General features: G+C 37.3%; 1 protein-coding gene across 1 annotated transcript in view; it reads right to left on the bottom strand.

Annotated features, from left to right (window-relative positions):
* Positions 1 to 24891, bottom strand: part of LOC309383222 (cytosolic phospholipase A2 beta-like) — a 38163-nt gene extending 13272 nt beyond the window's left edge. The window contains exons 1-12 of the mRNA XM_081935488.1: positions 24795 to 24891; positions 18877 to 18949; positions 16792 to 16928; positions 13813 to 13944; positions 13462 to 13520; positions 9729 to 9771; positions 9436 to 9499; positions 7359 to 7486; positions 6452 to 6556; positions 4916 to 4953; positions 3991 to 4126; positions 1155 to 1291 (exon numbers count right to left, since the gene is read on the bottom strand). Coding sequence (XP_081791614.1) covers positions 1155 to 1291; positions 3991 to 4126; positions 4916 to 4953; positions 6452 to 6556; positions 7359 to 7486; positions 9436 to 9499; positions 9729 to 9771; positions 13462 to 13520; positions 13813 to 13944; positions 16792 to 16928; positions 18877 to 18949; positions 24795 to 24815 — 1073 coding nt within the window. The 5' untranslated portion in view covers positions 24816 to 24891. The remainder of the gene's footprint in view (positions 1 to 1154; positions 1292 to 3990; positions 4127 to 4915; positions 4954 to 6451; positions 6557 to 7358; positions 7487 to 9435; positions 9500 to 9728; positions 9772 to 13461; positions 13521 to 13812; positions 13945 to 16791; positions 16929 to 18876; positions 18950 to 24794) is intronic.
* Positions 24892 to 25185: the final 294 nt, after the last annotated feature.

Raw genomic sequence — 25185 nt, 5'->3', positions numbered from 1 at the left:
ACCTTTTTTCTGGCTAAAAGGTATGATTATTCACCTTGATTCTCAACTTTTAATCTAGCCTCCAAGAACATTATTAAATCATTTTACACTCAGAAGTGGGTGTGTGACATTTCTGCTCCAACAAGGAATCCCTTCTGCTCTTTATGCTCAGTAGAACACTGACTTTCATATAGGCAAAGGTTCCCCTCGCACATAGGTGTTAGTTGTTACCGACTCTAGGGGGCGCTGCTCATCTCAGTTACAAAGCTGAAGAGCCAGAGCTGTCATGATTCCGTGATCATGTGGACAGCATGTGGACAGCCGAAGGCGCACAGAACGCTGTTACCTTCCCACCAAAGTGGTCCCTATTTTTTTACTTGCATTTTTACATACTTTCGAACTGCTAGGTTGGCAGAAGTTGGGACAATTAACGGGAGCTCACTCCGTTATGCACCACTAGGGATTCGAACCGCCGAACTGCCGACCTTTCTGATGGACAAGCTGATCGACTATGACTTTCATAGTTCTACTCTAATGAAGGAGTAGAGAGAGTAAAGCCCCAAAAGCACTCATCATGGGAAAACAGGCTGAATGATGTATTATTCTTTTTAAAAAAATAGTTTTTATTGAATGTTTTAATCTTTAAAAACAGTAAAGAAGACACAACAACAACAAAAAACACAGAACATATATAACAATATACAGTAAATTTACAGCTTTCTATGTCGGCTTTCCTGCTTAGCTTTTATATTTCTCCCTTCTACATTGCCTTCCTATTGCTTTAACCTTGTCCTATAATGTAGCAAATGTAGTGTTAACACTTATAATAATATTCATTATTTGTATCACCATATATTTATATTCCCTAATTTCTGTTTTGGCTTCTGATTTTTAGCCATTTATACATTTTATTCCATACTTCATGGAAGTCTGATTCTTCTCTTTCTTTTAGTTCTATTGTCATTTTATCCATTTCTGCGCATTCGAGTATTTTCCTGATTATGGTTCTGAAACATTCATCTGAATGATGTATTATTCTAATTGTGTCATTTTCACAGACATTATTTTCCACAATTATTCTAATTGTGTCATTTCCACAGACATAATTTTCTCAGCATTGAGCCCAGTATAATTGGAATTCTAATTAAATGTAACACGTTTCCCTTAGTTTTTACCATGTTGATCCAGAGGCAGTGGTGATATATGTAATGCAATCCAAAAGGTTCAATTTCTGGAAGGCTGAGAGATGAGCATACAAGGATGTCATAGCTCTGATACCACCTCCAGTTGCCAAAAGAGCAATCACTGGGACCTGTTAGAAATATAAGCAGTCACTTCATCAATAATATAAACAGGGACAATCTTGGACTCTAGAACAGTGTTTCTCAAACTTGGCGACTTTAAGCTATGCTGGCTGGGGGATTCTGGGAGTTGAAGTCCACAGGACTTAAAGTCGCCAAGTTTGAGAAACACTGCTCTAGAACATTCCAAATCCAAATTATCTTTTAATAGACCAAATTGACAATTCCAGTTTGTAGTAGAGAAAATAGCAGCTTAACCGTCTCCAGAGGGAAACAATGACACGGCTTTTTTCACCTCCAGTTTTTTTGGGGCAGGAGGGAAATGTTTTTTTCTTCCTCTACATTTAAAGAGGAAAATTGAAATCGACATATGTCCTTCATGCTGTCACTTGTCAAGAATAAGTCATGGAAACTGAGTTTTTTCCCCGATTAGCTAGTGAGTTGAGCAACAGATAGGTGAGGTCAGGTGAGTTCACAGCTGAGTCACAGCCTAAATTTATGGACAGTAAAACTGGCATTCCTCATTCTAATGCAGTGTTTCTCAAACTTGGCGACTTTAAGTCCTGTGGACTTCAACTCCCAGAATTCCCCAGCCAGCTATGCTGGCTGGGGGATTCTGGGAGTTGAAGTCCACAGGACTTAAAGTTGCCAAGTTTGAGAAACACTGTTCTAATGCAATTTTGGATTATAATTCCTTTTTCAGTTAAAGAGAGATTTTGTTTAGATATGGGTTTGTCTCTTTGGTGATTGTCATTATTTCTGGCATATATATTTCTACAGTATAGAATAGAATAGAATAGAATAGAATAGAATAGAATAGAATAGAATAGAATAGAATAGAATAGAATAGAATAGAATAGAATAGAATAGAATAACAAGAGTTGGAAGGGACCTTGGAGGTCTTCTAATCCAACCCCCTGCTTAGGCAGGAAACCTACATCACTTCAGACAAATGGCTATTCAACATCTTCTTAAAAACTTCCAGTGTTGGAGCATTCACAACTTCTGGAGGCAAGTTGTTCCACTGATTATTTGTTCTAACTGTCAAGAAAATTCTCCTTAGTTCTAAGTTCTCTCCTTCATTAGTTTCCACCCATTGCTTCTTGTCTACCCTCAGGTGCCTTGGAGAATAGTTTGATTCTCTTTTCTTTATGGCGGCCCCTGAGATATTGTAACCCTGCTATCATGTCTCCCCTAGTCCTTTTCATTAAACTAGACATACCCAGTTCCTTCAACCGTTCTTTATCTGTTTTAGCCTCTAGTCCCCTAATCATCTTTGTTGCTCTTCTCTCACTTATTTAGAAATGTCTGAGAACTTGATTGATTTTTGCTTGCCTCACAAAAACTAAACTAAAAAGATTAAATTAAAATAAAACATATTTTTTAAATTTAAGATAGAAAAAAGTAACTTTTCTTTTTGAAAGAGTGAATAGAAAAAACTCTTGTGTAGGAAAGCTGTCTTGTTTATATATCAGTTGTAAAAGAAAACCTTAAAGGTCTATTACCAGAGTACAAAATGGCTACTTGAAAATAAATATTTGATTTATGGAATGCGAAGCGAACTTTTTACTGGAACCACATTACAATTGAAGATTAACAAATCCTTCTGGAAACAATTGATTACAAATACAATTAGATGTTTATTCAAACATAGAAAAAGACATTGTGATTTACTCTTTCAAATTGAGATATAAAAAATTTATTGGAGGTACTTCATGAAAATTACAAGTGGATTTGAAAGATGATAAAAATTTCAATGCAAGAAGAAAATATACTAAAAGAAAACAGGAGTCAGAATTTTATTTACGGGATTTAAGAATTGTAGTAAGAAGGGGAAAAATATAAAATTGGTTTATTTGACTGGCTAAATAATGGGTTTTTATTTTTGATAATGTTGAATGGTTATATGGATTGGATGGGTTTTTTTTTTTAGAAATATCTAATGGGGTAGTAGATGAGTTTTTGATAAGGGGAAATTATTTTTGATGAAGTTACATTAATTTCTTTTTTATAATATTTAATTGTTAAAGAGAGGCATGAGAGGAACATAGAAGAAATGGACAAGAGAATTATATATTTATGTCATTAGGTATTTTTGCTAGTTTTGATCTTGGCTAAGTAATAAGGAGAGCTGGAGCTTTAGGCATGTGTTTAAAAGATTTATAAAGTTTTGGCTTCTAAGTAAGCAGCTGGACAAGTCTCTGCAATTTTTTTGGACAAGATTTTTCAGAAGTGGTTTGCAATTGCCTCTTTCCTAAGGCTGAGAGAGATAGACTGACCCAAAGTCATCCAGTTGGCTTTGTGTCTAACACAGGCCTAGAAAGTATACTTTCTGAGTTTCCAATCTAGTGCCTTAACTACTACACCAAATTGGCTCTCTTTATAGGTTTTACTTCTACATCAGCTTATATGTAGGCTCGAGCTACATAAACAGAAGCTTAGCATATGGTGCAAATCCAAAATGGATACCAAGAAACTGGATTTTGTAACTTTCAATGAATTTAAGTTACAAGGCTGATTTCTAGAAATCCAAAGTGGCTTCCATTCTGTGTCCAGACAATATAGCTCAATCTCTGTTAGAATCATACACATGGCGGCTCCTGAACTTACATTTTCAAACTAATGTGTTGTGCAGGCACAATTATGCTTGTCCTTAACTAGATGGCAATTAATTATTTAACATGCAAATAATTACAAGAGATCCACATACCTCATCCTCTTGTAACTTCTCTCCTAGATTAAAAAGCTTATACAGGGCATCTGCAACAACCTTTTTCCTCTTGCGCAGAAAATCCTGCTCATCAGGACAAAGCTCATAACCCAAACGCACGTCAAGATTCTGGGAACTGGGACACAGAAACAGCCATATCATTGCTAAGCATAGACAGTTGTCAGATCATTTCAACAATAATGCAGTGGGCTGAATATCAATTTACAACTTACAGCTATTTACCAGACATGGTTTCAGATCTGTATGGGAATCAAAATCAGCCCCATGCCAATCAGTTGAGGATTGCTGGATGCTCTTCATTGCACTAAGCCTTGATTTCCTCCTGCTTTGATGGACCTGTTTTATGCAAAGGGAGCACCTTGGGAGGAAATCCAGCCTCAGAGTTTGGCGCATGCACAGCAATACCACCATTTAATTAATGGGTAGTCAATTGGCTTTTCGTGTAGATCTGAAGTTATATCTGAAGCTACAATAGATTAGGCTACAATTAGAAAAACCAAGTACTCATTCAAGAAGTATTAAACTGGAGAATATTTGAATGGTCAGAGGCTTCATCTTAGCTTGTTAACTACAAGAAAGGCTGTGGCTGAATTTTTCATTTTCAGGTTTGGAAAAATTGTTTTAGGCTTTGGGGAAACCCTTTGTGAAAAGTTTCAGGGCAAAGATGAGATATAGAGGGAAATTGTTCTCATTCACACTTTTCAGACCACCAAAGGAGGCTGAAATCAAAGCAGTGAAATATGGCTTCTGGAGAGCTACAAATTAGATAGTGGGGAGCTGCATGCAAGCCTCAAATGATGCAGTAATGGTGCACATATCATTCATGCTGAGGATAAACTCTCTTTCCTTTGCATTCACTTGATGTATTAACTGTGCCAAAAAAATTAGAAAGAAAATACCTTACCAGTCAATTACCCGGAGATACAGTTCCAAGGTACTACCCTAAAACCCCAAAAAGATGCATTAGTGAAAACAGTAAAACTGGACAAAAAGGGTAGAGAGACAAATAAGTTAGGCATGTGAAAAACAATAACAAATTAACTCTTCATATTTGTTCAACCAAGGCATGCATAGGACTACTAATGATCAATTTATCAATCAATAAAGAAACACAGAAAGTACTATATTAGACTTAAGACTTCTGTTTTTCCATGTATGAAAAAATGTGACACATACATGTAATAAATGATTACTGGAAAGATTCAGTTTGCATATTTATGGGAAACTCTTTAGCCATTTTTTCAGAGTATGAAAAAGAGGTGTGGGGAGAGAGAAAGAGTCTTTGTCTTGTCTTTTTCATAAGTAATGCAAAATGATCGTTGGATGATGTTCCATTGTCTATTCTTAAGCTCAGAAAGTCCCTTATTCTTGAAATTTCAGTAATTTGTGTTTTGAAGCCAGAATAGAGCTTTTAGTATATTTTGTTTTATTTTATTCAGTTTGTCAAACATGTAAAAGATGACAGGTATATGTATAAATGTAAGTATGAACACAGTAAATGGGTATAAATAAATGGAGACAGTAGGACAGGGTGTTAGGCATGTGGGTGCGCTTATGCATGCCCCTTACAGACCTCTTCCTAGCTTCCATGATTATTCTCTTGTTGAAGTGTTCAGTTTTGGAGATTAACCTGGTTCCTTCAAAATTAATTTCATGTCCTGTAGCTTTAAGGTGCTGGAAAAGGAATTTTCTTTTTTTCTTAATTAAGAATCAAATTAATTTTGAAGGAACCAGGTTAATCTCCAAAACTGAACACTTCAACAAGAGAATAATTATGAAAGCTATCGAAATAGAGAAACATCCCCACAATATGAATAAATGTGACGATACCTCCCACCTACCAGACATATGGAAACCAGCGCTAGTCAACAAATGAGCCCCACCCACCATCCAGGCTGTTACAATACGAAACAACAATGGACACAGCCAGCACCAATCAGCACCAATCTACCAATCATGATACAACCACACAACTAATCATTCCACTTACTGAAACAAAGCCTGCACTCCACATTCTCCCACCAAGATTTATAGAAAGACGGCAGCTCCAACCACGCTTTAAGCCCAAACCCCAGCCTGAAGATGTCGAGTGAGACCTCGCCAAAGATGGCAAGTGAGACCTCTCCGAAACTTTGCCAAGACAATCTCAATCTTACATGGGAAAAGACCCATGTACAGATATATAGATAGATAGTTTATGTATGATTTCTGACCAGCAGCTAGTTACATTGAACCTATGGGGGAGAGGAAAGCTGCATTTTCCTCTTTTTTTCCTTTAGAAAAACATAGTTTTAACAGGACTTTTACAGAAAGTTTAAATGATAGTTTATGCTCAAGTATGCTTTAAAAAACAGCCAATTTTATGTTGCTGGTTTTTTTATAAAAAAAACTTTAACAGTATCAGAAAAGGTGATCATTCACTTTAATAATCAAAACTTGCCTTCTCCATTGGTAATTCAACTTTGACTTGATGGCCAACTGGAAGCAGTTTCAAAGGGAGAATTAAAGAATAATCAGATTCACTGTCCTTGTTGGGTAAAATGTTCTGGGAAGAAAAAAAAAGATGAGCCAAATGAATAAGATGTAGTATACTAAAAATGAAGATAATTTATTGCTTGATGAGATCATGATAAGATGATTAGCTGGCCTTTCCATCATTGAATGAACTTTTCATTCAGACAAATTCCAGGCAAATTGAAGTTTTACATCAAAAATCTAGCTGAACCCTCAGTTCTTGGACCTCAAGAATTATTCAGTCTCTTTTCTTATATTTTCCGTTAACTGTTCTGAACCTTCATTAAACTTACAGTAATTCTTGCTGGCTCAGCAGAAAACTTTTTGCCATCTAGTACACGTCTTGGATAAAGAAATGCATGTATTCAACAGTGAGATGGAAGCAAACTATATCATTGTATTTTGGCTACAATTTACAAATTGTTTCAACATGTGTATTTGTTTAAATATTTTAAAAGTATTTAAAATATAAAATATTTTTAAATTTTTTTAAAAAAAAATTAAAAAGTGAGAATGAGAAAATAGCAAATTACAAAAATTAAGAGTGAAGATGGCAAGAATAACAAGACCAGATTTGGGAGGGGGGGGGGGAAACAACCCACATAATCTAAAAGGGCCCAATTGTCAAAGCCCTGGGTGAAGAGCCAAAACTTCAAGACCCTTTGAAACAACAGCAGAATGGTACTGATGGTTATTGATTTATTTCTACACTATAACCTGATGGATAATTGGATGTCCATGGAAAAGGGATACATTCACACTTATGGTATTTTCCTGTTCCTGGAAAATTTATCATGTTCCTGCTGAGGGTACATGATAATTGAGAACATTACCTGAACTTTAACTTTTAGTACTGGTCCAAAGCTTTTTATGCAATGAAAGCGGAAGGAATCTAAATTTTTGCTTGTCTTCTGTGTACCTTCATAAGATTGATCGACTGAAAAGACCACATTTTTATTGGCTAAAATAAAACGAGAACATGATAAATTAAATTAGATGTCAGATATTTATGCTTCTAAAAAGGTGTTGTTAGCATGAATACTGATAGGGATCATGAACTACCAAATTATATCAAATACAGTATACTCTAAATATTATTGCATACCAAGAATTAAACATCACAAAGTACACAATATTGAAATAGAATAGCCTTATAAGATTATTATTTTAAAATTTATTCTTAAATTTATTGGCCGCTCATCTTCCCTAAATGCTAGTCAAGAAACGCATATAAATACATAATAAATGAGACTGAACTGGCAGTATGCAGCAGAATAAAAAAATACTTTTCAGAGGCCTTTTCAATATTATCAGCATCTGCACTTTTTTGTTTACCATGGGCACATCTGGAAAATGTGTCCTGACTCAATCTTGAAAATCTGCAAAGGCAATCAGGAAGGTATTGTCAGGGCTGCAAGATCTGTCATCTATACTCAGTGAAAAATCCTTTTAATCTCCAGAACTGTGCATCAATTCTTGTCTTGAATGACTTCTTTGCTTTCCTTTCCAACCCAGTTGAGAAAGTAGCTTATTTTCACAGTTCCAAATTGTGTCACTTAATCATTTCAATATCATTGCAAATGGCAAGTTCTAATGCAAAAGAGAGGGGGGGGGGAGAATTCCTGAAAAAGAATCCATAATTTTTTCCAAGAATTCACAAGCATAGGGAGGATTTTAAACTATTTTGATCCTTTGCATGTGACCCAGATTTGTTAATAGTTATAGAAATGCCATTTTGCATCATAAATTCCACCTTGAGATATTGAGAAATCACAAGCACATTATTGAGAAAACGTATCAATTTTTCCTTTTCTGGGTGACTTTAAAAATCTCTGCCCTCTGCAGAGAATTAGGAATTGGATGCAATTTAATGGTTTCTGTTTAAGTATAGCACAACAATAAGATTTTGCAAATACATTTTTGATCAGTGTTGATTAGAAAAGTCTTCCCTGGAGTTCTGTGCAATGCTTAAAAATAAACATTTTTCTAATTCAGAAGATTGGAACTAAAGTAATAAGCAGTGTACAAATATTAGAAAAGGCCTAAACTGGAAGAATAACTAAAGCACTCTCACCAATTCAACACTCAATCTCTAGATATTTTTTGACATCCTTTATGGCAGGGGTGTCAAACTCAATTTCATTGAGGGCCGCATCAAATATGCATTTGACCTTGGAGGGCCGGTGGTGGTGGTGGTGGCCTGAGTTGGGGGTGGCCAGTGAGCGTGGCCATGGTGGGTGTTTGACACAGGTTTAAGATGCATTTTTCCCCTTCTCTTCTTTCTTTCCACTGTTCTTTACTATAATGGACACCATCTCTTTCTAGAATGCTAGCCTCAGCAACTGCTAGAAACCACAATGATTTGAAAATGTTTGTCGTGAAGCCACAGTGCAAATTCTACTTTTCCAATGTTTATCCCAGTGATGATTACAATTTCAAAAGTCACAGAGGAGTCATGAGGTCATGGCATAGATTTGTCAAAAAAAACCCACACATACACACACACGCGACTGGATTAGGATTAGTATATTGAAAGAGTATTTTACATATTAGATTATCTGATTAATCAGTCCAGGACTGCAACCTAACAATCACTCTGCAGTTAAAAAGGAGTCTGGTAAAACACCAGCTGGTTACATAGGACAAAAAGTCCCAAAAGACAGTGCCAGTTTGGTGTAGTGTTTAAGATCCATGCTAGAAACCAGGGACCATGAGTTCTAGCCCCACCTTAGCCACAAACCAGCCGGGTGATCTTGGGCCAGTTCCTCTTTTTCAGCCTTAAGACACAGGCAATGGCAGGCCCCTTGAAAACTGCAAGAGTCAATACTGATTAAAAGTCACACACGCGCGCGCGCACACACACACGCACACACACGCAGACACACACACACACACACACACAGGACATACCTTTCAAAATCGTCTCATTATCCTCCTTGCTCACTTTTACATCCAGAGTGGAAAGTTCACGGGCCTGTGAAAACCAAAAATGCAGAATTTTGTCTAGAACTTCTGATCTATTTCTTTCCTTGCATTACATCATATCCCACAATACAGTCCTTCCTAATGGAGAAAGACCCATTTCTCTCAACCTAAATCTTGCAGAGTTTCCAGCCCATGTGGTTAATAACACAGACCCAACACCTCTAAGGAGCACCACATTAGAGAAAGCTTCAGGAAGACTCCAGAAAAAGAATCCTTACCACTAGGACACCATTGGAAATCAGTTGCTCAGGAGGACCTTGCCTAAAAAGCAGAGGGAAAAAAGAAAAATAAACAAACAAGTACAAGTAAGATCTGGTCTAACTGAGATCGGCATATGTGGGCCTATTTTACATATTTATGTATTAAATTATTGTATTTTATCCCATAATTATTGTATTTTATCCTATTCTTATTTTAATTTTTTTAGAGGATTGTATTGGTAATACATGTTTGAACCTTGTATTTTGATATAGCCCATAGGCTACTCAATACAGCTAAGCTAATGTAACAAGTAAGACCAACATTGTTAGTGTTTGCTGTTTTAGAAATAAGTCTTTGTGAGTGACTGACAAGAACAGGAAAGGCAATACAAACAGTTGCAGACACTCCTATTCTATAAATTGCCATACAGACAGTCAGATAAATCTAGATCTTTGTGCATTGTGACATAGAGTAAACTTTTTTACTCAGTACATTTTTATCAGTTTGTCCATGAACTGAATTTAAAGTGGCACCAATAAAACTTAATGGAGTGTGGAAAAACCAAATCCAAATTATAATAATAACAACTGGAACATCACTTGAACACCATTCACATTGGGAAAGTCACCCTCAATCAATTGAAAATGGGAAGTACTGCTTGGAAAGCATATCTAATATCTCAATAACATCTGCTTATCCTAGATCCTTGGGAAGGACTCGATAGATTGATAAAAGTGCCAAATCCAACCTAAACATTTAACTAACTATGTAACCAACCATAATATTTTTTTTCTTTTTATGACTCTATAATCCCTTGTATTGGGGTGGAGTCGGGGTGACTGATTGGAGCTGAGCATTTACTGGTTGGATACCCTTCCTGATACCTACACAGAGTTCACAGCAGATATTTATTCTTTGTGCCCTAATAGAGAAACATTTGTCACTGCCTAGAATTGAAATCTCAAGCCTCCTGAGTGTGGGCCAAGGGTTTTTATCTCTAGACCACCATACTGCTCAATCATAATAAATAATAATCCAAAAAATAAAAAAAAATCCCAGCAGTACTTCAGTACAGCACTGAATTAAAGGATAAGATAATTTGTCAATTTAAACACCTTTTGTATTTTTCTCTCTTGTTGTAAGTTTGCCATCAGTGCTTATAGAATCAAAAGGGCAGATTATACATTTAATAAATAAAGCAAGCTCTTTCCTCTTCCACCTACAAAAATTAAGTATCTGGATTAGGGCTCATGCTTGGCCTAGAGAACCTCCTCGAATAGAGATGGAGCCATTACAGGAAGTGGCTGTCACCATGAAAAGATCCAATTGCTTACAATTATTATGGAAGCAAAAAAGGAAAAAGAAAAAAATATTTTGGTGACCAAACAGACCATAAACTGACATCAGTTTTATGTAGTAACTTCTAACATATGCAATCTATAAACAAAAATAAGAAATGTAGTTCCTTAAATTCAGAATAATGCAGAGTTAGTGGGTAATACAATACAATACAATACAATAGTAGAGTTGGAAGGGACCTTGGAGGTCTTCTAGTCCAACCCCCTGCCTAGGCAGGAAACCCTATACCGTTCCAGACAAATGGCTATCCAACATCTTCTTAAAGACTTCCAGTGTTGGGGCATTCACAACTTCTGGAGGCAAGCTGTTCCACTGATTAATTGTTCTAACTGTCAGGAAGTTTCTCCTCAGTTCTAAGTTGCTTCTCTCCTTGATTAGTTTCCACCCATTGCTTCTTGTTCTGTCCTCAGGTGCCTTGGAGAATAGCTTGACTCCCTCTTCTTTGTGGCAACCCCTGAGATATTGGAACATTGCTATCATGTCTCCCCTAGTCCTTCTTTCTCTTAAGCTAAACATACCCAGTTCCTGCAACCGTTCTTCATATGTTTTAGTCTCCAGTCCCCTAATCATCTTTGTGGCTCTTCTCTGCACTCTTTCTAGAGTCTCCACATCTTTTTTACATCGTGGCGACCAGAACTGAATGCAGTATTCCAAGTGTGGCCTTACCAAGGCATTATAAAGTGGTATTAACACTTCACGTGATCTTGATTCTATCCCGCTATTGATGCAGCCTAGAACTGTGTTGGCTTTTTTGGCAGCTGCTGCACACTGCTGGCTCATATTTAAAAGATTGTCCACTAGAACTCCAAGATCCCTCTCACAGTTACTACTATTGAGCACGGTACCACCTATACTGTACCTGTGCATTCCGTTTTTGTTGCCTAAATGTAGAACCTTACTCTTTTCACCATTGAATTTCATTTTATTAGATAGTGCCCAATGTTCAAGTTTGTCAAGATCCTTCTGTATCTTAAGCCTATCTTCTGGAGTGTTGGCTATTCCTGCCAGCTTGGTGTCATCTGCAAATTTGATGAGTTCCCCATTTATTCCCTCATCCAAATCATTGATGAAGATGTTGAAGAGTACTGGGCCTAAAACAGAGCCTTGGGGTACTCCACTGCATACTTCCCTCCATGTAGATGCAGTTCCATTGAGGACTACATGTTGAGTGCGGTTGGTCAGCCAGTTACGAATCCATCTGGTGGTGATGCTGTCTAACCCACATTCTTCTACTTTATCTAGTTGTAGGTTATGGTCTACCTTATCAAAAGCCTTACTGAAGTCCAAGTAAACTATATCGACGGCATTCCTCTGGTCCACTAATTTTGTCACATTATCAAAGAATGCAATAAGATTAGTCTGGCATGATCTGTTTTTGACAAATCCATGTTGACTTTTGGCTATTACTTTGTTTGCTTCTAGCTGTTCGCAAATTCGTTGCTTGATTATTTTTTCCAGAATCTTTCCTGGTATTGAGGTCAGGCTGATAGGTCTGTAGTTTCCTGGATCTATTTTTTCCCTTTTTTGAATAATAATAATATTAATCCTTGTCCAAATAATAATAATAATAATCCTTGTCCAAATCAAACTGACATGCCAGGATCCGGGTTCTGACAATACAATAGCAGAGTTGGAAGGGACCCTGGAGGTCTTTTAGTCCAACCCCCTGCCTAGGCAGGAAACCCTATACCGTTTCAGACAAATGGCTATCCAATATCTTCTTAAAGACTTCCAGTGTTGGGGCATTCACAACTTCTGGAGGCAAGCTGTTCCACTGATTGATTGATTGATTAATTAATTAATTAATCCACTGATTAATTGACAATGCAGTACAGAAAGTGGCTACTTCCATTGTTAAGGAAACAGACGCAACAACCAAAAAACTTTTTGGGAGAAGAAACTCATTCTGAGGTAAAGTTGTAAGGGTGATTCTGTTCTAATTATAGAACACCACATAGAAGAGCTAGTAGAACCTCCAAATGATTGTTTTCACATAATATGAACTAAAATAGGGATGGAAAATTAGTGGTTCAACATCTGCAAGAACTCCAGCATGGTTTAGCATATTGTATAAATCAGGACAAAGTTACATCACACTACGTTTCGTTTATTTGGCTACAGTATGCTATATGAACAGAGATCTGTCTTTCAATCTGTTGTGTTACATAAACCCAGGCAATGTATCAGAATATATGTGTATGAAATTCCATCATAGATCATTGCAGAATTGTATGGCTTACTAAACAAAATAGGGCAGGACAAAGTAAGGTGAGATAGGATAGGATACCCAAATACCCAGAAAGCAAACTTTATTATCTGCTGAATAATTCAAAGGAGGAATTTTCCAAAGACCAAACCTTAATGTTTCATATCAGCTTTCAAATCACTTACACATCTGACAGCTTGAATTCCACTTCTAGAAATTCATAACGATAAGGTTGTTCTTGTTTCTGGTAACAGAAAAACATTTATAAAACACACAGTAACGAAGACAACATTAATATATGCAGTCCACCAAATGGGAGAAGAGAAGAGAAGAGAAAAGAGAGGGAGGGGAAGGGAAATTGAGATGATATGTGATTGGAAGTATAATCCCCTTTATAAGGACACTCCTTTTCTGTGCTTTCCTTTCACAAAACCCATGAAACATACCATTTAATAAACTTGGGAAAAGAAAATCCATTAGGGTTAAGGAATAAATGTAACCTACATTATCTCCAAAATAGAGTATTTGGCCCTCACCTTTGGTTTTAAGGAGAATTTCTCAAGGACTGGATTTCCAGGCTGGAGTTTTGACAAATCAAAAAGAACAATTAATTGGATATCATGGTTGGTAACTGAATCAGCATCGCAAACTTCCAACTGGATGATATTCTAGGAACAGAAGAAAAGACATGGCAATTGCATGCTCCTTTTTACTGATGACAATGTAGATGTTTCTACTGTAATATTTTCTTCCAAATTGATGGAATTTTGCCTATTGACCAGGAAAACTGATTATACTCAGAGTAAGAAATCTAATTAGTCAATCTCATAAACTCTGTACATTTTCTAATTTATTTACTTACGTACAGTATCCATTTATTTACTCCTTTTATCTCCCCACAACACACACACACACACACACACACGCACACACACAATCTGAATGTTATTTTGGATAATCAATAGGGAAGCAGTTAAAAGGAAGTTCTATATATTCTCCAATATCATGTATATAAATGGATAAATCCAAGATGTATTTGAAATTTCAGCAGGCAACAATTCTAGCTCTTTAAAATTTGTAGGAAAGTACTATTTTTCGTAATATCTTCTTTGTGTCCATTTCTATTTTATGGGAAAGGTTTATTTTTTTAAGAGATTCTCATTTCTCTCCGCAACTCTTGATACCATCTGTTACGGCAAATCCCTGTCTGCAGATGAGTGATAATTACCTTTTGTTCCTATTCAGAAACTTTGCTCTCAAAATAAAAGGCTGCCATTTTTACCCCAAGCCTTTGGGAAAGTACAAGATCCTATCTCCATAATATTGCTCCAGTTTATGGTGTCTCAACTTATTGCTCAAAATTATGGACCCTTCAGATAAAGGACATAGAAAAGGAAGAACAGGAGCCAGATTAATAATTATGGTCATTTGGTAATTCCAGGAAGATAGTACTGAGGGACTAGCAAACCATCTTCCACTCTGTTTGAATAGCCAGCCCTGAATTCTCATCTCAACCCAAAATCATGGTCTCTACCAGAGGTGAGTTGCTAATTTTTTTACTCCCACGCGCACTCGCACACAACATTTCTGCGCATGCACCGAAGCATCCGGGTGGGTGGGCGGAGCCTCCCGCCATTGCTACTACCAATTCGCCGAACCAGGCCGAACTTGCAGCAACCCACCTCTGGTCTCTACCCTATGACAATAGCAATGCTTTTGTATCAAGAACCAAAAGAGCCAAGAGAGAAAGGTCTATCAGTTCTTTGAAAGAGCACCTTTCATGTTCCACTAACAAATAAAAGCTTATTTTTATTATTCCCAAGCATTTCAGTTACTACAATCAACACCAATCAAGTTTAGCTATACTTACTAAGACTTAGGGAAATTGTGAAAATTGTGACTTTTGCCTAGAGCTCATGACAACTTGATGTATTGTTAATACTGAATGTTTTGTCTTGATCTTAGACTGGAACCTCTCCCCACTCTTTAAGGCAGGGGTGTCCAAACTTGGGAACTTTAAGACTTGTGGACTTCAACTCCCAGAATTCCCCAGCCAGCCATGCTGGCTGGGGAATTCTGGGAGTTGAAGTCCACAAGTCTTAAAGTTCCCAAGTTTGGACACCCCTGCTTTAAGGCATCTATTTAGTCATGTCCCTGATTCTCTGTAGTGCCAAATTAATAATGATATCCAGCCCTCTCTAACCCTATCCCAGTTTAGATCACAATCCCCAAGACCAAGGCATAGAGCTACATTAAGATGTTGAAAATGATGCTTAGGTGCTGTAAATAATGCATCCAATGCTAGTGTGGTTAAATATACAGCTCAATTTACAGGTAAATGGTAAATTCACCTAAAAACTTAACCATAAGTTTTTTTTTTCTGGGATATTATATTAGGAAAAAATCCCCATGAAAAAACTGTCTATTAAGTAAGTTCCCAGAAATTATTAGCACTCTTTTCTTTTACAACAGATGTCACTGGCATTTTAAAACCCTCACATTAAATATGTGTAATGGAATATGTTTCACTACTGGCAACCTCAGGATATTCGTTTCCAGTCTTGGCAATGGATTAGCAGTAATCTCTGAACAAAGAGCATTAGCTATCTGATCTCTGCTGCGCCTACACACAAAACTTCTGATATATACTTTCAGGCAAACAAGCATCTCCAAATGATAGAAAACAAAAGTTTCAATAGTTTCTTTTCCTTTTCAAAGTATCAAATCATGACTTGACCAGTGACGTGCAGTCAGGGGAGGCAGGGGAGGCAGAGCCTCACCACTCTCATCATGAAAATAAACAAGAATTACTCCAGGAAGCTGTGAAAGTGGCTGGGAGAGGCACGCATCTTGGTTTAGCCTCCCTGGACATCTCAGCAGCAGCCCCAAGTGTGCCGATCTCGCCATTTTTTACATCGGGCGAGCCCAGGATCCTTGCAAGGGGAATGGGACGTGTGCAGGAGGCTCCTCAGCTCCAGCCTCAATCAGCGCAGCCGCGGTCCCCTTCATCTTGCCTCAGGAAGGAGGGGAATGGGACCACGTGTGCAGGGGAAGGGGATCGCGGCTCTGCTAATCTGAGGCTGTGCGCTGAGGAGCCGCCTGCACATACCTAGGCATTTTTTGCATCGGGTGAGCCCGGGATCCTTGCAAGGGGAATGGGACCACATGTGCAGGCGGCTCCTCAGCGCACAGCCTCAGATTAGCAGAGCCGCGATCCCCTTCCCCTGCACACGTGGTCCCATTCCCCTCCTTCCTGAGGCAAGATGAAGGGGACCGCGGCTGCGCTGATTGAGGCTGGAGCTGAAGAAACTTCTCCGTTTGGGCTGCGCCCGTGCGATCGGAGCAACCACGTGGTTTGATGACGTCACCAGCCTCACCAGTCATAAACCTCACCGCACGTCACTGGACTTGACTGTCTCCTTTGGGAAAGTCGGTTCTGCAACAGCATTTTATGGATTTGTTTATCCTGTAAGCTTGTCAAATAGTATGAATGCTTTGCAACCACATTACACTACCTTGATTTTGGTTTGGATCCTGAAATAAAATGTTTCATTCCAGACGGGGTTGTAAGAATTCCTGACAGCCTGGGTTTTGAATATCTCCTGTGATGCTTTCGGCAGGTGCAAAGTCACGTAGCAATGAGATGTGGAAACTACAGCAGGAAAAAGAAGAAATTGGTGGTTGTTATTTTTCAAATAATCAGCACATCTTCATAAACAAAAGAAATATAATGGCTAAATTCCTATGGGTTAAGAGTACCACCTGCTTCTAAATATATCTACATTATATTTGTTATATATTAATCTATACATTATTAGCCATTAAACAGTAATTGAATTAGTCCTTAGTCCTTAGTCTTTAAACAGTAATTTAAAACAGTAACTTTAAGAGGGACTTTGGAGTCCTAGTCTTAACTATGAGTCAGCACTGTGCAGCAGCAGCCAAAAAAGCTAACACAATCCTTAGTTGTATAAACAGAGGCATAGGATCAAAATCACGTGAAGTATTAGTACCACTTTATAAAGCCCTTGCAAAATCACACTTGGAATACTGCATCCAGTTTTGGTCACCACTTTAACAAAAAAAAATTATGAGACTTTGGAAAAAGTGTGAAGAGAAACTAAGATGATTAAAGGCCTGGAGACTAAAACATATGAAGAACAGTTACGGGATTTGGGTTTGGCTAGTATAGAGAAAAGAATGACTAGTGGCTCGGAGGGGGGGGGGTCATGATAGCAGTATTCCAGTATTTGAGAGGCTGCCACAAAGAAGAGGGAGTCAAGCTATTCTCCAAAGCACCCGAGGGTAGAACAAGAAGCAATGGATGAAAACTAATCAAGGAGAGAAGCAACCTGGAATCAAGGAGAAACTTCCTAACAGTGAGGACAATTAACCAATGGAACAGCTTGCCTCCAGAAGTTGTAAGTGTTTCATCACTGAAGGTTTTTAAGAAGAGACTGGACAGTCATTTATCTGGTATATGATCTCCTGCTTCAGCAGGGGGCTGGACTAGAAGACCTCCAAAGTCCCTTCCAGCTGTATTCTGATTCTGAAATACATGCTACCAAGAATCAAAGTGATTGAATTGTTGCAGAAAATGACAGGCTTAGACTTCTCAGGATACAGGAAAAGTTTATTTGGCAGCCAGGTTCAGAAAGCAAGCACATAGCTAGCATTGGAAATTCTGAACAATCTTTATTATCGAAGCACGCATTCTTATACATTCTCAAAGACAGTGTAACACGGAAACACTTAACTTATTTCTTATTGGTTACCTTGGGGGAAAAGCCCTATAAGGAGATGGGGGTCTTACTTCTCCTTTTGTTACAGGTAAGGGCTACGTGTCATTAACGAACTTTATTTGAACCTTGTGGTTTTGGACTTTTGACATAGGGACTTTTACTGGAACATGTTGTGGTTGAGGGCTGATGACATTTCCCTGTCCCTTTAAGCAAGTTTCCAACTGTCCCTTTTATGCCACGTCTTCATTCTTATATTTTTAATCCATATTTTATTCCACTTTAGTGGCAGACTAAAAATGCAATAAACAAATTAAGTGATTTAAAGTTTTCAGCAATTTAGAGTCTGAGAAACTCTTATTAAGTTTTTTGGAAACAATTTTGTGAGGTGGAAATGAGATTCAACTTAATGAGATAAAACATCAAAAAAGAGTAGGAGCAGTGCAAATTGGATAGAAGACCTATTCTCTTCATAGAAAAAGTGTAATAAGAAAGCATGTCCTGGTTTGGGTTCCAGAAGAGACTGTTTGAAGATTCACTGCAGGAAATGGAAATTGAAAACCAAAAACTCATAGATGAGCTTTGGGGGTGGAGACAGAGTGGTGTGTTAATAGGCCATTGAAACCTAGAGACTAGTGGTAGAGAATCAGTGGGGAAAAAACAGGAATAAAAGCAAGAGAAAATTTTTTTATATTCCATATAAACTGTAAGCAATCAAATTTATTATATTTTATTTTGCCCTAAATCACAAAATAATCTCTAAAATTCTGAGCTCAGCTTTTCTAAAGTTCTGTTTCTGTGAGATCAACGCAATTAAGTAATTCAGCTATATTTTTCAACCATAACATGCCAGGAACTTACATGGCGTATAAGAGTTGATGATACTGGCTTTCAGAATCTTGACTGACAGCAGGGATAGGGGAAATAGATGATTCTGCAATGGAAACAAAGCCAACAATGAGGACATGAATCAGTCCCTAGCATCTAGCATGTGCTATTGTACATCCATGTTCTTTTCATTTGGGGCAATATGCTGACTCTGTAAACCACTTAGGAAGGGTGTAAAGCTTTATGAAGTACTATTGCTATATATGATGATATGATATGATATGATATGATATGATATGATATGATATGATATGATATGATAGCCGCTTATGATATTTCCCTGAAATGCACAGCTATAAAAGATCCTTAGATGCTGCTGTGGAGCTCTGGTGCAGTGCAGAAGGGAAGGTCCATCCTGGTTTAGTATCCCTAAAACTCATGAAATGTATACTTTCCTTGTTCTTTTAATTTTCAGATGTTTTCTCGTTTACTTCCTGATCATCACCACACTGCAGACTATGGTTGCTATACTGAATATTCAGATTTTATTATCTTCAGTAGTTAAATTATTATACTTTCCAAATTCAGGTTACTTTCCTTATGAGAAGTCCTTGCAAACAAACATGAAAAGGGCCATGATTATACAATAATCTCTGTGTTACGACCCATCTCTTAGATTTGTTGATGGACATTATGCAATGCTTAATTCCTATATGTTTTTATTTTTATGTTATATAATTTATGTGTTCGTGCGAAAGGGCTTTATATTAAGAACTGTAAAACTGGCAAGCTCAGGAAACGTGAAGCACTGGGATTTCTGGAAAAATCTATATTGCTGATAGGGTAATTGGTAGAATTTTGAAATCTGAGCATGGTAATTAATTTTTCTGCAATAACTTTGGGTATTGCAGGGATTAACACCAAGATTAATATTAGACAAACAATCAAGAAGTAAACGATAATCAAGGAACTACCAAGCCAGAAAACAAGCTAACAGTAAACAACACCTAATCAGGAAATCACCAAGAACACCAATACTGACAGGGCAACTCACTAATGTATAAAAATAAGAGCACATACCACCCCCTTCTAGCACTGATGATGTTACCTAGTTTAGTAATGAAACTTCTGCAAGAAAAATCACCAAGCTCAGAGAGCATATAACAGTTCAATTCTGAGTTACAAATATTCTATCTGTCACTTTCCATTCTTGTTGATGAGTTCCTTATCATGCGTATTTTCATGTGTACCATTTTCTGTGTATATACACACACAAAATGAAATTTAATATATATACCAAGTTAAAATGCACATAAAAGGAGATACAATAAAAGCTATTCTTTTAAAAATGCTTTCTTAATCTGTACTTCTATGTAAGGATGTCTTCATCCAGTTATAACTTTTGCCTTATAAGTCAAAGTGTGTTGCATTCAAAACCTTACAGAATTTTTATTCTTCTCTTTCCAAGCTTCCTGCTTGTCTCTGTTCTTTATGCTTTCTTTCATGATGCTTTTAAAAAAGAAAGCCATACTTTGTGCTTGCATATAAGGATTCCCATGTTTAGCATTTTGTAATACCGCCATTTTATTATCTTTTATCGTTTTTATTATAGTAGAAATAAATGAGAAGTTATAGACATTGAGATCATAAAGCAAGAAGTGCCGCATTTACCCTGCACATAGAAATGCCAGCACTCGTTATGCATTCAATTAAAGCCTACAAATATAGTTGCTCCATCTTTTAATGTGCACACCATTAATTATTTCCCTTCAATGCTGCCTACTGAATTGTAGTTCCAGTTCCTGTTATATAATCGACCGGCTTCAAACAACATGAAATTATACAACTAGCCAGACAAGTTCATTTTTTCCCAGCCGGAGCTGCCTTATTTTTAGCATCAAAATTATAGACCTTTTAATGGATCATCAGTTTCTTAGCAAATTTGGTAGCCTAGGTGAACCTGTAATCATCTCACAGTCAGAGAAGTATACTTGTACACCCATCTGCACCCAACTTCCAGAGTCTTGGTTCTTGGTCTGTGCCCTAAGGCCTTCTTCCTCCCTTCTGACATCACCTTCTTTGACTGCGGCCCAGAAATCTGCATCTTCCCAAGAAATATAACACGTGGGTGAGGGATAGTCAAAGTAGCATTTCCAGATCTGATTTCATCAACTTGCTGTATGAAATTGCTGAACTGCACCTTCTTTACATATATAATTGAAGTTATATAACTAATTAAACACTGTTTCAAATGAACTTTACAGTAGCAAAGGTGCACAGCTCACTTTTCATCCTGTCTTGTCTAAATATTAATACCCTGCTAAGGAAAATAATTAAGGAATCTCCTACTGTTGCAGAGACATGTATCCATTAACTTCTCGTATAAACCTTGTATTAATTTTCCTCAGTTCTCTGACTAGTTGTTGGCTCCTAGTAGCCGGTCTTTTCTCCTCCCAAAAAACATCCATCCCAAAAACTCATTCAAGATAAATCAGCTCATCTCTTTGTAGATGTTTCATTACTGATTAGGAATATTATGTTACCTGGTCTGGTAATGAAACATCTCAAAGGAAGCAACCAAGCTCAAAGGACATCACAGATTCCATACAGCAGATTCCCAGATATCCTGACTCTCTAAGCAGTCCCTGTCTTATAAATATAAAAGCAACAGTAGCTGGAGAACATTGTGTTAAAAAAACAGCTTCCATTTGTCTAATCAGTACATTTAGTTAATTGCATATAAAGCGTGCAATACACAGAGTCAAATGCATATAAAACAATGTACATTGGGAAATCATATATCCAGGATCTATAGAACTATGATACTTTGGTATCTGACTTTCAAACTATTTAAACTATCTGTTAAAGTTGGAACTGAATCTGTATACATTGACACAGATGGGAATCTTTACATTCCTAGCTGACTGCCATATGTTCTATCCCAGTGGTCCCCAACCTTTCCAGCTTGGCAGCTCAGCCCAATGCAAAGGGGGGGGGGTTGTGTGAGTGGCAGACGCATGCGCACAGCTCCATTTGTGCGAGTGGCGTACACACGGGCCCTCTGTGCAAATGGAGCTTTGTGTTCAAGCAGAAGGTGCTTGTGATCATGTGAGAAGCACCACTTGAGCGAGCAACAGGCACTTGCGCTTGCGCGCAAAGCTCCACTTGCACGAGCGGAAGGCACTCGTACACAAAGCTCCATTTGCTTGTGAGCTTTGTGTGCATATGCTTGCTCATTTGAGTGGAGCTCTGTGCATGCATGCTTCCGCAGACAAGTGGAGCTTCATGCACATGTGCTTGCTTGTGCGAGTGCAGCTTCATGCGCACACGTTTGCCCATTTCTCTTGCAGCCCAGTTTCCAACAGGCTACATCCCAATAGTGGGCCATGGGCTGGGGTTGGGAGCCCTGTTCTATACAATTTCCAGCAGCTATTCTATGACAGTATAATACAATAAACACCTGAACATTTTCTGAAACCTTTGCTATCATTAATTGAATCCAAATCTAAATTTGACCAGACAAGTTCATGGAGAACTACAATCATCACACAGAAGAATGTATTCCTCTCCAGGATTAACCTTCTTCATGAAAGAAAGTTGTCCAGCTTTGCATCAGAAGCTATTTTTATAGCACTAACCATACACTCTTCCAAAACAAGTAGTCCGTGGTGGCGCAGTTGTTAGAATGCAGTACTGCAGGCTACTTCTGCTGATTGCATGCTGGTGTTGACTCAGCCTTCCATCCTTCTGAGGTCAGTAAAATGAGGACCCAGATTGTTGAGGGCAATATGCTGACTTTGTAAACCACTTAGAGAGGACTGTCAAAGTACCGTGAAGCGGTATATAAGTCTAAGTGCTATTGCTATTGCTAAATGGCTCAGCTGATAGTTTAGTTTCCCTAGGAAAAAAATGTTTACAAAAGGGGTAATTTACTTATCTAATTTGATATATTTTCTTCTCAAACTTCTATTTTATACAATTAAACAGAGAGACAACTACATTTCTCCTGGCTGGAATTGAAAGGGAAATTAGGAATATGTCTGAATCTCCCATTCACTATAACATAGATTTTTCAATGCTAAAGTTTTATTTTATTTAAATATATCAAAATTATATTACGATTGTCATTTTAAAGAATTAATTTAATTAAAATCCATTTGAAATATATGCATATAGGACTTTATATATGCATCACAGGTTTTCAGTTTTATAGTTATATGTGCAACTATACACACATTTCTTTAAAATGCTTTGGTTTTTCTATTTTGCACTGTAAAGTGTTCAATTTTCTTTCAGTAAATTTTATATAAGGATTTTAAGTGTAATTCATCAAAGGGTATTTATTGGAATTGCCCAGTCATCTCTCCCAATAATTACTCACACATTTCTGTTGCCAGTATCAGTTTCTTTGCTTTTTAAGATGTCAGCTACAGTAGACTTAAATTACAAGTTTTGCTATTTCTGCATTGTTGTCATATTTCAATAAGTTTCTAACTAGATGTTTGTTAGATATGTTTTTAAAGGACTACATTCCTTTTGAAACATGAACAAGTCAATAAAAATGATAAAGGCTTATTTGAAAGACTGGAAACTGTGGATTTTTTGCTGAAAAGAAAAGAAGCCTGATTATGATTATGTTTAGGACTAAAAAGGGTTAAAGAAGAAGAGGAAGGAGTGAGAGACTGCAACTACTGGATAGAAAGAAGGACAGAAGTCATAATTAGTATGTTCTTTCTCTTTTTCCTTCTTTTCTTTTTTTAAAATTCTCTTATTTTTTTTCTTTTTTATGGTTTTATTTCATTAAAAAAAACTCTTAAGAAAAATTAAAGAAAAAGAAAAAGTCAAGTTGAATGGTGAACTGAATAAAGGGAACTGTTTTTTCTTTGCGTGCCAAAAGGTGTGCCCTTTCATCCTTAAATGACAAACTTTGAAATGCAGCAAGCACCAACTTCCTTGGATGCCACTCTACCTTTGATGGTTTTGAATGATGTGAGCAGCCACCAAGAAATCAACATAGTACAATCTCACAAAATGTTAGCTACATCTTATAATTTGTTTTTTAAAATAATACCTAACTTGCAGGGTTCCAAAATTTCGTTGTTGATGGTTTCAAAGACTTCTAGATTTCTTTTAAACAACAACCACAACAAAAAAGCAAACAAGCAGGATGAATAATCAGTATGAAAACCAAAGCCACAGAAGCAAGATTAATGAATTAATATGCAATTTAATGTGCTGAAATCCAAATGAACAGCCAGATTTTCTCCCCAAACCTGCTACTTAAGAATGAGATGTTGAAAGGCAATCCGCATTCTCCAAGCTACTGGTTGTTGTTGTTGTTGTTATTTTTTTACCGGCACATGTGGCAATTTTTTGACACCTTCTTGAATCACTTTTCTGCTCCTATCCTTTTAAAATAATACATCAACAACAAGGAGTTGATCGACATTCGTAAGGAGTTTGCTTTGTCCATAAAATGAATTTTCAGCCATTCCTTTCATTGCTCAACCAATTTTATAATGTTCAAACCCACCCAATAATCAATTAGTATCTTCTTCTTCCTGTAGAGCAGTGGCTCCTAACCTTATTTTGGCCATGCCCCACCTAAGCATCTTTAAAATCTTGATTCCTCCAAAAGTGAACTCTACTCACATGGAAGAAGCCTAAAAGGCCATTAACTTGGTTTAAACAAGGTTCAAATTGCCCCCATTAAAAATCAAGTTGCCCCCCTATGGGGCATGGGCCCCACGTTGGGAACCACTGCTGTAGAGAGAGAGAACACAACCGTTTATCAAAACACCCAGAAATTATTCAAAGTTTGAAATAGGGCCAACATTTTATCATTTCAGAAAAATCAGATTGAACATTTAGAGGGAATGTACCTAGTTGTTAAGATTTCTCAGCAGAGCTTTCTCAAAAAATATAGAAAGCAATAACATTCTCTTCCTTACCTTCTCTTCTGTGGTCTCCATTCTTGTCAAATCGTCTTTTCATAAACTCTAGAAACAGTTGAGCAGTTAGTTGGCAGACAGACAACGCTCAAATCTGTTGTTGCTCTTCCCTGGCACATCCCAAAAGACAAGAATCATATATGCATATTGCTGCCTCCGCCCAATGTGATTTCTGGATAAGAAAACTTGAAAGGACTGTGCGTTTTTTCTAGCCCAAGAAATAACTGCAGAGTCAAACTTTACCACCATAAACCTAGGTGAAGTAACTAATCATTATCTGTCCTGAATCCTAAAGCAATGCATTCATTGCAGTACAAGCAGTTCCTGATTTTTCTCTCCTTCTCTCCTTATTACACACACAAACAGTAGCTATTTTCTTCTTATAATAACC

This window comes from Natrix helvetica, assembly GCF_964273705.1.
Source record: "Natrix helvetica genome assembly, chromosome: 1".
Classification (NCBI taxonomy): Eukaryota; Metazoa; Chordata; class Lepidosauria; order Squamata; family Natricidae; genus Natrix; species Natrix helvetica.
The sequence above is the reverse complement of the archived record's forward strand: the minus strand, read 5'-3'. Positions and strand labels throughout refer to the sequence as shown.